This window comes from Elgaria multicarinata, chromosome 5 (genome assembly GCF_023053635.1).
Source record: "Elgaria multicarinata webbii isolate HBS135686 ecotype San Diego chromosome 5, rElgMul1.1.pri, whole genome shotgun sequence".
Taxonomy (NCBI): Eukaryota; Metazoa; Chordata; class Lepidosauria; order Squamata; family Anguidae; genus Elgaria; species Elgaria multicarinata.
In genome coordinates, this window is record NC_086175.1 from 110,233,873 (window position 1) to 110,247,740 (window position 13,868).

Below are 13,868 nucleotides of genomic sequence, written 5' to 3' on the forward strand. Positions count from 1 at the left end.
GCAACTGCTTGTGTATAAATCTCATGCAATCCATTGTGCAACACATTGTGCACAGATGTAATGGGAAACCGCTTGTGCAATGGAAAGATGTAGTGATGCTCCACTAGCGCTATTTGAGTTTGCGGAATTACACTGTTGAATGTTGCCCATAGTTACTTTTTTTTAAAAAAGATCCAAAATTACTCGAAACAGCATCACATATCCTCACATTGCCTGGATAAATGCAGACTCTGTATAAAGCTGCTTGCTCTGTTCCACAAGTGAGAAAGGCTTCACCAATCTACTTGTCATCTGCCCTTCAGATGGTGGTGGAACACAGACCAAAGCCTTTGCTGAAAATCTTACTGTGAACGAATATGTACTATTTATTTTTTTATTTATTTATTTATTTATTGCATTTATATACCGCCCCATAGCTGAAGCTCTCTGGGCGGTTTGCAAAAGTTAAAAACAGTAAACATTAAAACAAATATACAAAGTTTAAAAACATAAAAAGCATAAAAACACAGTGTAAACTATATGTACTAATAAATACAACTTGCATTTCACAAGCATAGGTACACATTCCTCATTGCTAGTTGATTCAGTTTTGCGAAGAAGCAATGGAACTCCCACAGCTGAGCGCTGGACATGTTGCAGCTTTGTGTGCTCTGGGCTGTATCCCATGTTAGTTCGACTTAAAGTTGACCCACTGGAAAGAATGGGACTTAAATCCCATGTATTTCAATGAGTCTACTTCAGATAGTTCTATCATTGGATGTAACCTTTTAAAGCTATAATCTTGTACATGTTTAGACAGAAAAAAAGTCTTACAATTCCCAGCATGCCCCAGTCAGCCGTGCTCTACTGTGAGGTAAATTTTCTCTCAGGCTTTGATTTTGGATGTTAAAGAAAAAAACTGTTTTCAGATTATTTATCTAACCAGACAGTTTCAAGAATATCACTATCCTCATCCTGGTATGATCTTATTGCTTCTTTTTTTTTTAAGTCTCTTGCTGCTGGTGGTTGCTGATCTCCTTTGTTCATTTCTGGGCAGGTAGGGAATCATTTCCCTCAGCACAAATACTTTTGTTTTTAACAAAACCCATTCCCATCAGAGCCCAATAGATTCATGTAAAAATTCATAGGGTTATTATTATTATTATTATTATTATTATTATTATTATTATTATTATTTATTTATTTATATAGCACCATCAATGTACATGGTGCTGTACAGATAACACAGTAAATAGCAAGACCCTGCCGCATAGGCTTACAATCTAATAAGTTGTAGTAAACAATAAAGAGGGAAGGAGAATGCAAACAGGCACAGGGAAGTGTAAACAGGCGCCGGGTAGGGTGAAGCTAACAGTATAGAGTCAGAACAAACTCAATATTTGAAGGCTATAGGGAAAAGAAAAGTTTTTAGCTGAGTTTTAAAAGCAGTGATTGAGTTGGTAGTTCTCAAGTGTTCTGGAAGAGCGTTCCAGGCGTAAGGGGCAGCAGAAGAAAAAGGACGAAGCCGAGTAAGGGAAGTGGAGGTCCTTGGGCAGGCGAGAAGCATGGCATCAGAGGAGCGGAGAGCACGAGCGGGGCGATAGTGTGAGATGAGAGAGGAGAGATAGGCAGGAGCTAGACCGTGAAGAGCTTTGAAGGTCAGCAGGAGAAGTTTATATTGGATTCTGGAGTGAATTGGAAGCCAATGAAGAGATTTCAGAAGTGGAGTGACCTGGTCAGAGCGGCGGGCCAAGAAGATGATCTTAGCGGCAGAGTGGTGGACAGAGACCAGCGGACTGATGTGAGACGAAGGAAGGCCAGAGAGTAGAAGGTTGCAGTAGTCCAACCGAGAGATAACCAGTGCGTGAACGAGAGTCTTGGCAGAAGAGACAGACAAAAATGGTCGAATCCTGGCAATATTATACAGGAAGAAGCGGCAGGATTTAGCTACTGCCTCGATGTGAGGAGTAAAGGAGAGCGAGGAGTCAAATATAAAGCCAAGACTACGAGCTTCCTTGACCGGAGTAAGCGTGGCATCGTTGACAATGTTGTCAATGTTGACAATGTTGTGACTGAATAGGGAATACAATTTAGTCTGTGCTGCCATGTTGTGTAAAAACGTATTTGGGCTTCTGTGTGTGTGTGGGCCTAGAATCCATTTTGTTTTACTGTATAATGCATCTCATTTATATTGTGAACATGTGGTTTTAAAAATCCTGTCTGTCCTTTTCGTGGTGCAAGTTAACACATATTCCTGGCTAAATTCCTCCTGTTTGATAGGACACTTCTTTTTTTCCTTTAAACATGTGACTATTTAACCCAAACTCTCTCACTTGCAATCATTGACTCTTATTTGCCTGCTGCCTCAGTTTGCCTATGTGTGAAATGGGTTTCCTAGTCTCCCATCTCCCTTTAATTTAAATGATGGAAAGTGGTATTGTCTATAAATGCCTTTCTCTGTGTTGTGACATACCCTGGATAAATTGGTGGTTTTTTTTTTAAAAAAAGAGATACTTTAATAAGCCTGCTCTCTATTGGTTCTGGGAACATACCATGCTGCAATTATGTAACCCAAACTCACTCTCTCTTCCAATCATTAACACTTATTTGCCTGCTGCCTCAGTTTGCCTGCCTATGAAATGGGCTTCTTCCTTTCCCACCACCCTTTGCTTTCAACAAGTGGGCTCTGCCACAAACAGCTTTCTCTGTGTTAATTCTGGAGGGGTTTCTGACAGGAGGGTGATCCCCTTGACTCTGCCTCCAGTGAAACCACATTCCACCCCACCAATTAGGGTTAGGTAACTGAGGTTTGGGGTGGGGGCACTCATAACTGCATCACACTTAAAACCCCTGATGCCTAAACTTATTCTTGGCCATTCTGCAAACTATACTCTAGCACCAGCAGCCAGAGCCAGCTAGAACACCCTTGAAAGAATTAATCTGTTTATTCTGTGGCTCTCTTCCTTTTTTCCTCAGGACAATAGGCCAGGAAAAATTGAGAGGGGGGGGAATAATTAATCTGTACCTTCTCCAGCTCTTTCTTTTTTCTCCTCGGAGAATTAGGACAGGAATGGGAGGGGGGAGAATTTACTCACAGTGCAAGGCTATGAATGTTTACTCATCAATTAATCCCACTATGTTCAATGTCTCTTATTTCTTTTATTCCATATTACAAAGGCAATGGATTGCAATAAAAAGCACCCAGCTTCATCAGGAGCGTCATCTTCAAAAACTTCATCTTTTGGATCTTTAGACTAGTACTTCACACACACTGGGTTTCCTCGGTGCACAGGGCCCAGGTGTCTCAGTTTGCTCTTTCCTTACACTAAGCGTCTACCTTCCTGGTTCTGCCTGCACTGGTTCAAAAGTAACTGTTTTCTAATCTGTACATCAAGGATATGCTTGTATAGTGACTCTACCTTGTTTGAAAGCATTTTACCTTACACTAATATGAATTTGGCTAATATATGATTTTTTTAAAAAATAAACTAATCAATATATTATTTTTTAACAAATATATGGTTAGGATGGCATTTTTAATGTGAGATATATCATTATTTTTCTTTCAGAGATCTTAACATGTGGGACACAGCCCACCCACCTAGAAATATGTAAGCCTATGCGGCAGGTTCTTGCTATTTACTGTTTTACTCTGTACAGCACCATGTACATTGATGGCGCTATATAAATAAATAAATAAATAAATAAATAAATAAATAATAACAATAATAATAAATATGCTTTGCCCCTTCTGTGCCACCCACCCCCCTGAATTTTTTTCTGGTGCTGCCACTGACAAGCTGTGCTAGATCAGACCAAAGGCCCATAGTTTTGTTTCTGCAATGGCCAAACAGATGTTTATGGGATGCCCACAGGAGTGTAACAGCACCCTCTGACTCCTGTTCTCCAGCAACTGCTATTGAGAGGCATACAGCCTCTGAAGCTGGAGGTAATATGTAGCCAGCAGGGGACAGAATTAAGGGCGGGGGGGGGAGTGTTAGATGAAGGCAGAAATCAATGCCTGAATGAATGAGATTTTTTAAAGTGTTGTCCTTAGCATGGAGCAGGGGGCACCACTTGGTGCTCTGTTTTGTGAGGCAAAAGTTTCTTGTACTCTTGTACATCACAGTATATCAGTGCCCTCTGCCTGTCATTTGGGAGAAGTATGGGGGTATTGTCCCTGAGGCAGCAAGAAGTCTCACTGCTTCTGTGCCTCCAAAGTCCAGCCCAATGAACCCAGTGCGTCTTAATGGAGAAGGGGCCCCTTAGTGGAGGAGGACCCCCTACTTGGGTGTGGGTCTGAGCTCTTGGAAGAGGCTGGACCCATGTGGATAGCTCTAGAGTAGGAAGTAAGGTTTTTTAGGTTTTTATTTATTTATTTATTTGCTAGGTAGAGTTCCCTTTTCAAAGACTAGAGAATCCCTCAGAGCGTGAATCCAAATGTCAATAGCTGAATCCTCATAGAAGCAGCAGCCCCAAACGGTACGGAAGTGAAAGACATCTCCTGCTGAAGTTAGCATGAAGTGGTAGCTCCAATTAATAATAGTTACTGATATTTAGTTAGCATAGCCTTTAAAAAAAATGATTTGATTTGCAGGAAGAGCCCCAAAGAGGCCTTCCCCTCACAGCTATTTCCTTCAGGCTTGTGCGTATTCTTGGTTCTTCAGATTTGAAGAAGTGGTTTTACACAGTACAAAGGGTCGGCAGTTGTTGACGGATCCCCCAAGAGAGCCACCTGCAGATGCCGACCCCGTCCCCGAGCCCTGGAAACAGAAGCCTTCACTCAGCCAGGCAGGTCTTGCACCACCGACAATGATGAGCGTGCATCAGCGAAGCGCCGCAGCCAGCAGGAGCTGGCTACAGCTGCTTGGTAAGTCGAACCAGTGACTTCATGGTGCCAGAATTCGTGCTGCAGTCCAGATCATGTTCTTTGCCCCCTTTCCTTTCTACTTTTCTCTTTTCCTTCTAGTTCCTTGCCTTCTTTTCCCTGCACTCCTTCTCTCCAACTTTTCTCATCTCTATATTTCTACGTTCTATCTTCTGCATCTTTTTCACCCCCTGTTTCTCCCCCCTACCCTGATCTCCCTTCTCTTCTCGTTGTGCCCGTATTTCTCTCCATTTGCTCAATTGTCGAGGGAAAAGATCCAGGGGATTTGTAGTATAAAGAATGGTTAGAGATGATAGATGGGACATAAAAGAGAGGTAAGGCAATGGCTTTTAATTCAATTGACTTCTTTTGGCACTGGGGTTTTGGAAGCTGTCAAAAGGCACAGACATTTCCATCAGGCACAATAGAAATGGGGTTCCTTCTCAGGTTACATTTGGGCTGGATTGTCCAGGGATGCAATTAGTTCATGTTAATAAAACAGCAATCTGCAGACCATTATCAGAGGAATGATGTATTGCATCTGTGGGATATTTGGAGTCTGTGTCTTTGTTTGGCAGTGAATGCTGTTTTAGGAACTCAGGAAGTTGTGCTATACTGAATCAGACCTTTGGTCCATCTAGCCCAATATTGTTGACACTAACTGGCAGTGGCTCTCCAGGGTTTCAGGCAAGAGTGTTTGCAGCCCTACCTTTAGATGCCAGGGATTGAACCTGGCACCTTCTGCACGCAAAGCAGGTGCTCTGCCACTGAGCTATGCATGCGCAACTGCCAGGCCTGCCTAGCTTTGGCTGTAGGTTCATTGTAACATTGTGAAATTTATTTTCAATATTTTTCTTTAAAAAAAAAAAAAGTTGACCCCTTTTCTATATAACTGTGTGTGTGTGTGTGTGTGTGTGTGTGTGTTTAAGACACTATGGCCATAGCTAGACCTAAGGTTTATCCCAGGATCATCCCTGCCTGAGCACTGGATGCCCTGTGTGGCACTTAGATGAATAGGTTTGACCCCAGGACAATCCTGGGATAAACCTTAGGTCTAGCTACGGCCTATGTATCTAGGCATTAATCTAATTAGTTTATAGGGCAGGAGTGGGGAATCCATGCCTCTCCAGACATTGCTATACTCCTATTATTCATGCCCATTGGTCATGCTAGCTGGGGCTGATGGGAGCTGGAGTTCAACAACATCTAGCTTGCCACAGGTTCACCCATCCTTGATTTAGGGGGAAACCACTGCTTCAATGGAAAACTCCAGTGAGCTCCAGTTGAGCTCTAGTGCAGAATTAAAACCTTACAGATTTTTGTTATAAGAAGCCGGGTGATAATCTCAGGTCCCTTAATTTAGGGCACATACATAGGGTTGCACCTTTAGCTTCTTAGGTTGGTTGGTTTTGTTTTTAAAAAACTTTCCAAAATGAAAGCCACTTGGCTACTACGGTCTCCAATACTTGTGCCAATGCAATTGCCTGCAGTGCCGGCATAACATCCCTGCAACGCCAGCATAATGTCGTGATTTGTTAAGAGCTTAGCAACTGGAACCTCCTCTCTTGTGCTTGTTATCTGCTGGTCTACTTTAACATCTCTTAGGACTAGAGCTGGGCTCTCGGTTTGTATGATTATAATTTGTGAATGACAGGTCATTTGTGAATGCCAAACTCTGGCTAAAGTGTCAAGGTTTGATTCACGCTGCCTGGTCCAGCGCAGTCCTAAACATGTTTACTCAGAAGAAAGCTCAGTGGAACATATTTATAATATGTAAGTGGGCTTAGGACTATCAAAATGTCTTTTGAGTCTAGTAGGAAGCAAATTGTATCTAAACTGAACTTAAATATATTGTTCTCCTTTTAAAATCAAAAGATCAATACAAAATGATACTGGGGCAAACAGTGTTTCATTGAAGTCTTTGCTGCTTATACAGGACATTACATTAAAAATAAAAATGCAATTCTGTTTCATCATCTTATGGTAAATACATTGCACATTCAAAGAAGCCAAATTAGAGGGGCCTTCGTTGATAATAGAAAAATGATGTTTGGTTCTGTACATGTTGATCTGAATGTTTGATTTTGAGGTTAACTCTAGACACTCTTATAAATCCATAATCCTTTAGAAAAAGAAACAAACTCCTTTGCTTCCCATTGGTCATGTATATTCACTCAAATAGAGAAGTGACTTCAGTTTCACGGGTGTTTACCATGTTTTATCTCCTGCCTAATTCTCTCTCACTGAGAGAGAAGTTAAAGCAGGGATTCTTTCCCACAACAGGAGAGGTAGGGTGGCCACTTATGCATCATCAAAAAAGAGGAAATGCATCACCCAAAAAGGGGACAAAAGAACACACAGATTTGCATGCGTTAATTTTCATATATGCATACCAGCTTAGCAATAATTGTTATAATTTAAATAAACATGCAATGTCATGCATGTTTACCGGGATGATCAGGGGTCTAGAAACAAAGCCCTATGAAGAGAGACTGAAAGAACTGGGCATGTTTAGCCTGGAGAAGAGAAGATTGAGGGGAGACATGATAGCAGTCTTCAAATACTTAAAAGGTTGTCACACAGAGGAGGGCCAGGATCTCTTCTCGATCCTCCCAGAGTGCAGGACACGGAATAACGCGCTCAAGTTAAAGGAAGCCAGATTCCGGCTGGACATCAGGAAAAACTTCCTGACTGTTAGAGCAGTGTGATGGTGGAATCAGTTACCTAGGGAGGTTGTGGGCTCTCCCACACTAGAGGCATTCAAGAGGCAGCTGGACAACCATCTGTCAGGGATGCTTTAGGGTGGATTCCTGCATTGAGCAGGGGGTTGGACTAGATGGCCTTGTAGGCCCTTTCCAACTCTGCTATTCTATGATTCTATGATTCTATGCTGGCGAAGACAGCGACCAAGAGACACATGTGCCTACCTATTCATTCTATTGTGCAGCTGCTGATGGCCAACTTCAAGGCCTCGGCTTCTTTATTTTCTTTAAACGGGATTTGGACAGAGCTGCCCTTCAAACAGAGGACTTCCCTCTTGAAAAGATGACACCTGTCCACCCTACTAGGTAATGGAGAATCAGCTCTGTCTAGAAGCAACACCATTAGACCTTGAGGTTTGACTCTAATCATGGTGAAGTGATTGCAGCAGCCTTCCCCAAACCTGGTGGCCTCCAGATATGTTGGAATGCAACACCCATTATCCTCAGCTAGCATGGCCAATGGCCAGAGACGATGGGAGTTGTAACCCAAAACATCTGAATGGCACCACATTGAATGAATGAATGATTGTTAAGGTTAAAACAAATTATTAAAATAGCAAGCAGTTCCATATGTTTGTATGTGCAGAAAACTATCTCCTGTTGCAGAGGTGGGCTGAAGTCAGGATGTGTCCACAGATCAAACTGTCCAATTATCAGGCGAAGACTCTTGTAAATAAACTTACAGAAAAATACAATAATCACTAGTTGAAATTAGTCATTAAGATTATTAAGGTTAAAACATATTCCTAAAGTGACAAGCTTTACTTATAAAATCTATGACATTATAAACTTATATCGGAATGCATTTCTCATATTTCAGAACCTTCCTGGCAATTCACAGCAATGATGTCTGCATACTACTCCCTACATTGGGGAAAACTGGTTTAGGGAGTCAGACTAAAAGACTGGGGACAAGTGAATTCAAATCTCTGCTCGGTTGGTTTCCTGTGAGCATCTGGTTGGCCAATGTGTGAACAAAATGCTGGATTAGATGGATCCTTGGTTTGATCCAGCAGGGCTCTTCTTATGTTCTGATGAAGATCTCTGGGTGATCCTGGGAGAGTCATTCTTTTTCAGCCTAAGGCCGTAGCTAGACCTAAGGTTTATCCCAGGATTGTCCTGGGGTCAAACCTGTTCATCTAATTGCCACACAGGATATCCAGCGCTCAGGCATCCTGCTTGATTACTGTAATGTAGGGTGACCAACTGTCAGGATTTCCCCAGATTTGTCCTGGTTTTTGTTCTTTCCATGGTGTCAGGGGGAATTTTCTATAATTTTCAATAATGTCCTGGAATGACACACCTTCCCCTTTAAGGCTGCCATTAACATGGCAGGAGGGAATGACATGCTTTCTTGAGGCACATCATTCCCCCACCCCGAGCTCCAATTGAGGTCTTAAAGGGGAAAGTGGGTCATTCGTGGACATGATAGAAAAGGCCCCAATTGGAGTGGGTGGTGGTGGTGCAGAATGAAATCCTTTCCCCTCCTCCACTCCAGTCGGAATAACGTACTTTCTGCAGGACTCAGAAAGCTGCTTCCCCACACACACACTAGGTGTCCTCTTTTTTGGTTTCCCAAATATGGTCACCCTACTGTAATGCGCTCTACATAGGGCTGCCTTTGACGAGTGTTTGGAAACTTCAGCTGTTTCAAAGAGCTGCAGACAGATTGGGGCTGGTTACAGGGAGCACACAACTAGCTGTTACAACAGCTCCTCTGGCTTCTGGTCTGTTTCCAGGCACCATTCAAAGTGCTGGTTATGACCTATAAAGCCCTACACGTCTCAGTTTCAGGTTATCTGAAAGACCGTATTCTTCCTTACAAACCTGCCCGTGCCCTGAGATCTTCAGGGGAGGCCCTGCTCTCGGTCCCACCATCACCACAGGCACTCCTGGTGGGAATGTGGGAGAGGGCCTTCTCGGTGGTTGCCCCAAAGATCTGGAACTACCTTCCCAGGGAGACTAGACTGGCTCCCCACTTGCTATGTTTCCAAAGGCAGGCAAAAATAATAAAAAAAATGTTTTGGCAAGTCTTTGGCGAATAGTCTGGGCCTCTATTAATGCGCTCGATTTTGTATTGTTGTTTGCCTTTTAATTTCTTAAAAATGTTTTAATATTACAGATGGCTTAATTCTATTTTTAACTTTTGTATATTTCTGTTTGTATGTTTTCATTGCATATGTTTCAATTTTGTAAAGCCGCCTTGAGTCCCAGTATTGGGAGAAAGGCAGGATACTACTACTACTACTACTACTAATAATAATAATAATGTAAAGCAATGTCATTAGCGCTACTGAAGGGCATCATTGGATCTTTCCCTGTGCCTGGAGCTTTCCCTTCTCTTTTCCTCAAGCAACTTCTCTTCCCATCTTCAGATCTCTCTGCAGCTTCTTTAAGAAAAGCGAAAAAGAGTCTTGTGGCATCTTAATGACTTAACAAATTTATTCTGGTACAAGCTTTTTGTGGACACTATAAACTTCATCGGTTGCAGGAAGTGTTGCTGCTGGTGCAACATAGATGCTCAGCAAAAGAAGCTGAATTAGTTGTAACAGCCAGCTGCTAATAGGGAGCAGCCAGAACTTTACAATCCTCAGAAAAACGTGCTTTTGGGGTTATGTCCAACATTAGTCCTACTTAGAATAGACCTATTGAAATGAATGGGACTTACATTAGACTAACACTGGATACAACCATTGGATGCAACCCATGGCCTGTTAACAGAACAGGAGGCTGTAAAGCCAGAAAATCATTATGCCCAGCTGGTTCTGCTGTTATTATTATTATTATTATTATTATTATTATTATTATTATTATTAATAATAATAATAATAATAATAATAATAATAAAAAATTTATTTCTTGCCCGCCTCTCCATATTGCAGTACCAAGAGCTCTCATAGGGTATACATATACTCTTATGTATATGTGAATGTGCTGGTTGCTTTTGCATGGTGATATCATCCACTGCAAATGATATGTGCTGTGAATGTGGTTGCATCTCTCCTGAACAAGAGGCATGCAGAAGCAACTGGGATCATCCCGTGGGATGGACATAGGAAAATGGGAGCTGCCCATGCATGTAAGCAAGGCAAGATAAATGTAAGATATACCTGATTAATGTCCTTAAAATACTTCGAAAGCTTTGAAACTGAGATGGTGACTAATTTTCTTGAATGAAAAAAATCTTGCTTTGTGAATGTGCCAGTTCAGAATGATTGCCTTCTTAAAAGCTGATAAACATACCAGAGCATGTTTAGGCACAGAGTACTGCCAGAAATGCTAAATTCTAAAACATCCAGAGGCAGAGGCAAGTTTGATCCTGATTATCACACACACACACACATGTATGTGCACGCACAAACAATTTTGCAAGAATACCAACCTTGTTAATTCCTGCTGAGATTACCTGGTAAAGTGGAGGGGATTTAGTTCCAAATGCTTGTCCTGCGTTGTTGGTATGAGTTGCACATGCAGAACAACAGTTACTCATGTACAAACCCACCTTGGATCTGTCTGTATGTGCACATGGAAAAGAGGGACAGACCTACTGCTCTGTGTATGCAACCCAGGATGGAACCCGTTGCAGCTAGCAAATAACACGTCCCAACGCTCATAGCGAGAGGGCACCCATGACTCTATCACTCAATGTGCCAACAGGCTATAAATATTTGCTTCCGTACTCAAATGCAAATGGTGAGCAATTTTGGTCTTTGTGATCTCAACATTGCAGTTTCTGCACCCAGAACTGCTTTTGAGAGCCACTAATTTGTGTCTCGTGAGCATCGGTAAATTGGGTCCAATAACAAGAGGGCGGCACCATGCTGTACAAGATGGTGTCAAACGTTTATGAATGTATAGTCTGCACCAGGGCTAGGCCACCTTTGAGAAACTGCTGGGCGCAACCATAAAGTGGCTTCCATGGGTGGGCATGGCTAGTCTAGGGTGACCATATGAAAAGGAGGACAAGGCTCTTGTATCTTTAACGGTTGTATTGAAAAGGAAATTTCAGCAGGTGTCATTTGTATATATGGGGAATCTGGGGAAATTTCCTCTTCATCACAGCAGTTAAAGCTGCAGGTGCCCCGCCCTCTTTTAAATCTGGGGCACTTCCACACGTCGTACTCAGGGCGCTTCCATGCGGCCCCAGTGCGACCCCAAAGTGATCGTGTAACTTGCCTGTAAAAGAGACGAGGAAGAGGCGTCCTTGCCGGCGCCGGCGCCGCCACCCACCTCCCTCCTCGACGGCCAGGATGGAGAGCTCGGAGGAAGAAGGCTGGGTGGAGAGCGGAAGAAGCTCTCCACCCCGCCTTCTTCTGCCGAGCTCTCCGAGCCGGCCGGCGAGGAGGGAGTTGGGTGGCAGCAGCGGCAGCAAGGACGCTTCTTCCTCGTCTCTTTTACAGACAAGTTACACGATCACTTTGGGGTCGCACTGGGGCCACATGGAAGCGCCCTGAGTACCACGGGCTCAATTGAAGACGCTGACGGACCGTGGACGGAGGCAGGTAAGGGAGAGGAGGGGGGGTTTACCGGGCCCTGCCGCTGTCGCCACATGGGCGACAGCGACAGCGGCAGGGCCCGGTAAACCCCACTTACCTTTCCAGCTGAGCTCCGGATCGAGGCAAAGGATCCGCCTTCACCTCGATCCTCTTCGCCATGCTCCGCCAGCCCCCCAATCCTCTTCGCCTCCGCCTTAAGGGAAGGCGAAGCACCCCGCTCCGCTTCTAATTCGCCGGTCCGATTAGAAGCGGAGCACATCCCTAGTTTTCATTATGGTTTAAATGTCATCACAAAGCATCCTTTAATTTCCATAGGGAAAATCACTCATGCATCCAGTGTTTTATGAGTGGATTTCCACTTCCGCAAAGAAACATTCCCTTCCTTTTGTTCTCCCTGGAAGCCCTGCCCCTCAGTCTTTTCTGGAGAGTCTCCCAAATCTCTGGGGTAGATCTGGGTGGGATGCAGGGTACTACAGTAGGAAGGGGCATCACCGCCCTCCCTGTTCTACAGACATAGTTAGTCTACTTAAGTCCCAATCATTTCAGTGGATCTACTCTTAGTAGGACTAATATTTATTTATTTGTTTATTTATTACATTTATATACCACCCCATAGCTGAAGCTCTCTGGGCAGTTTACAAAAGTTAAAAACAGTAAACATTAAAAAGTATACAAAATTTAAAAACCATCAGAAACATAAAAACAACAGTATCCATTTAAAAACAACAGTTCTGGGGTCCATTAAAAACAAACTTAGCATTGTTAGATGCTGTTAAATGCCTGGGAGAAGAGAAAAGTCTTGACCTGGCGCCTGAAAGATAACAGTGCTGGCACCAGGTGAGCCTCATCGGGGAGTTCATAGTAATGGCCTGTAGCCAGGGTGGATTTGATTTAAATCATGATTTAAATCACTACTCAGAAAGACCCGATTTAATCATGTGACTCCCCCCCCCCAAAAAAGTGCACTCTATTCATTGAATTTTTTGAAACTTAGCACTTAAGAGGTAAGGGTTGATTCTGTGTACATACATTTGCAAAGGAACAATGCGATTGTGATCTCTGCAGACACAAATTCACGGCTTTGAGAACTGTAAAACCAAGCATCTGTGATAATATCTTCTAGATAGAAAAAATGCCCAATAATCTTACAGAAACCTCTGGAAGAGCATGACATTGTGAATGGGTTAATGGAATTCATTTACCAAAAAATGTAAACATTGCATGAATATACAACCTCATGCTACATAATTAAAAACTAATCCTTATTTCATGATGAATAACCTTTGGACTATAATGTATCTTTAATAGAAAACTATCTTTAGATAGATTTTTCCTCAAAAAGCATTTTATTAAAAAAATCCAATTTAAATTTTAAAAAATCCGATTTAAATCAAAGACATCTGATTTTTTTTAATTATTTTTTAAAAAATCATTGATTTTTATACACACTGGCTGTAGCCCTTATGTCTGAGTTGTGAGCTTATTTGTTTATTTATTTGATTTATACTCCACATTTCTATCAAAACATGGCACTCAAGGCAGCTTATAGAAACAATGTATGATTATAACAATGAAACACATTCAGATACAATAATAACATAGCAATTACAGAATAAAACCAGCACACAACCCACAGACCCACTTATAGGCCAAAGGCTTTCTTGAAAAAAGCAATGTTTGTCTGCCAGCAGAAGGACAGCAGAGCGGGAGTGAACCTAGCCTCCTTTGGGAGGAGTTCTACAGCCTGGGAGCGGTCACCGAAAA

The 13,868-nt window shown here is 42.6% G+C and overlaps 1 protein-coding gene across 1 annotated transcript in view; it reads left to right on the top strand.

Moving 5' to 3' along the window:
- FLT3 (fms related receptor tyrosine kinase 3) overlaps positions 1 to 13,868 on the top strand; it is an 85,027-nt gene that overhangs the window by 12,585 nt on the left and 58,574 nt on the right. Inside the window, exon 2 of the mRNA XM_063127723.1 lies at positions 4,647 to 4,849. Coding sequence (XP_062983793.1) covers positions 4,647 to 4,849 — 203 coding nt within the window. The remainder of the gene's footprint in view (positions 1 to 4,646; positions 4,850 to 13,868) is intronic.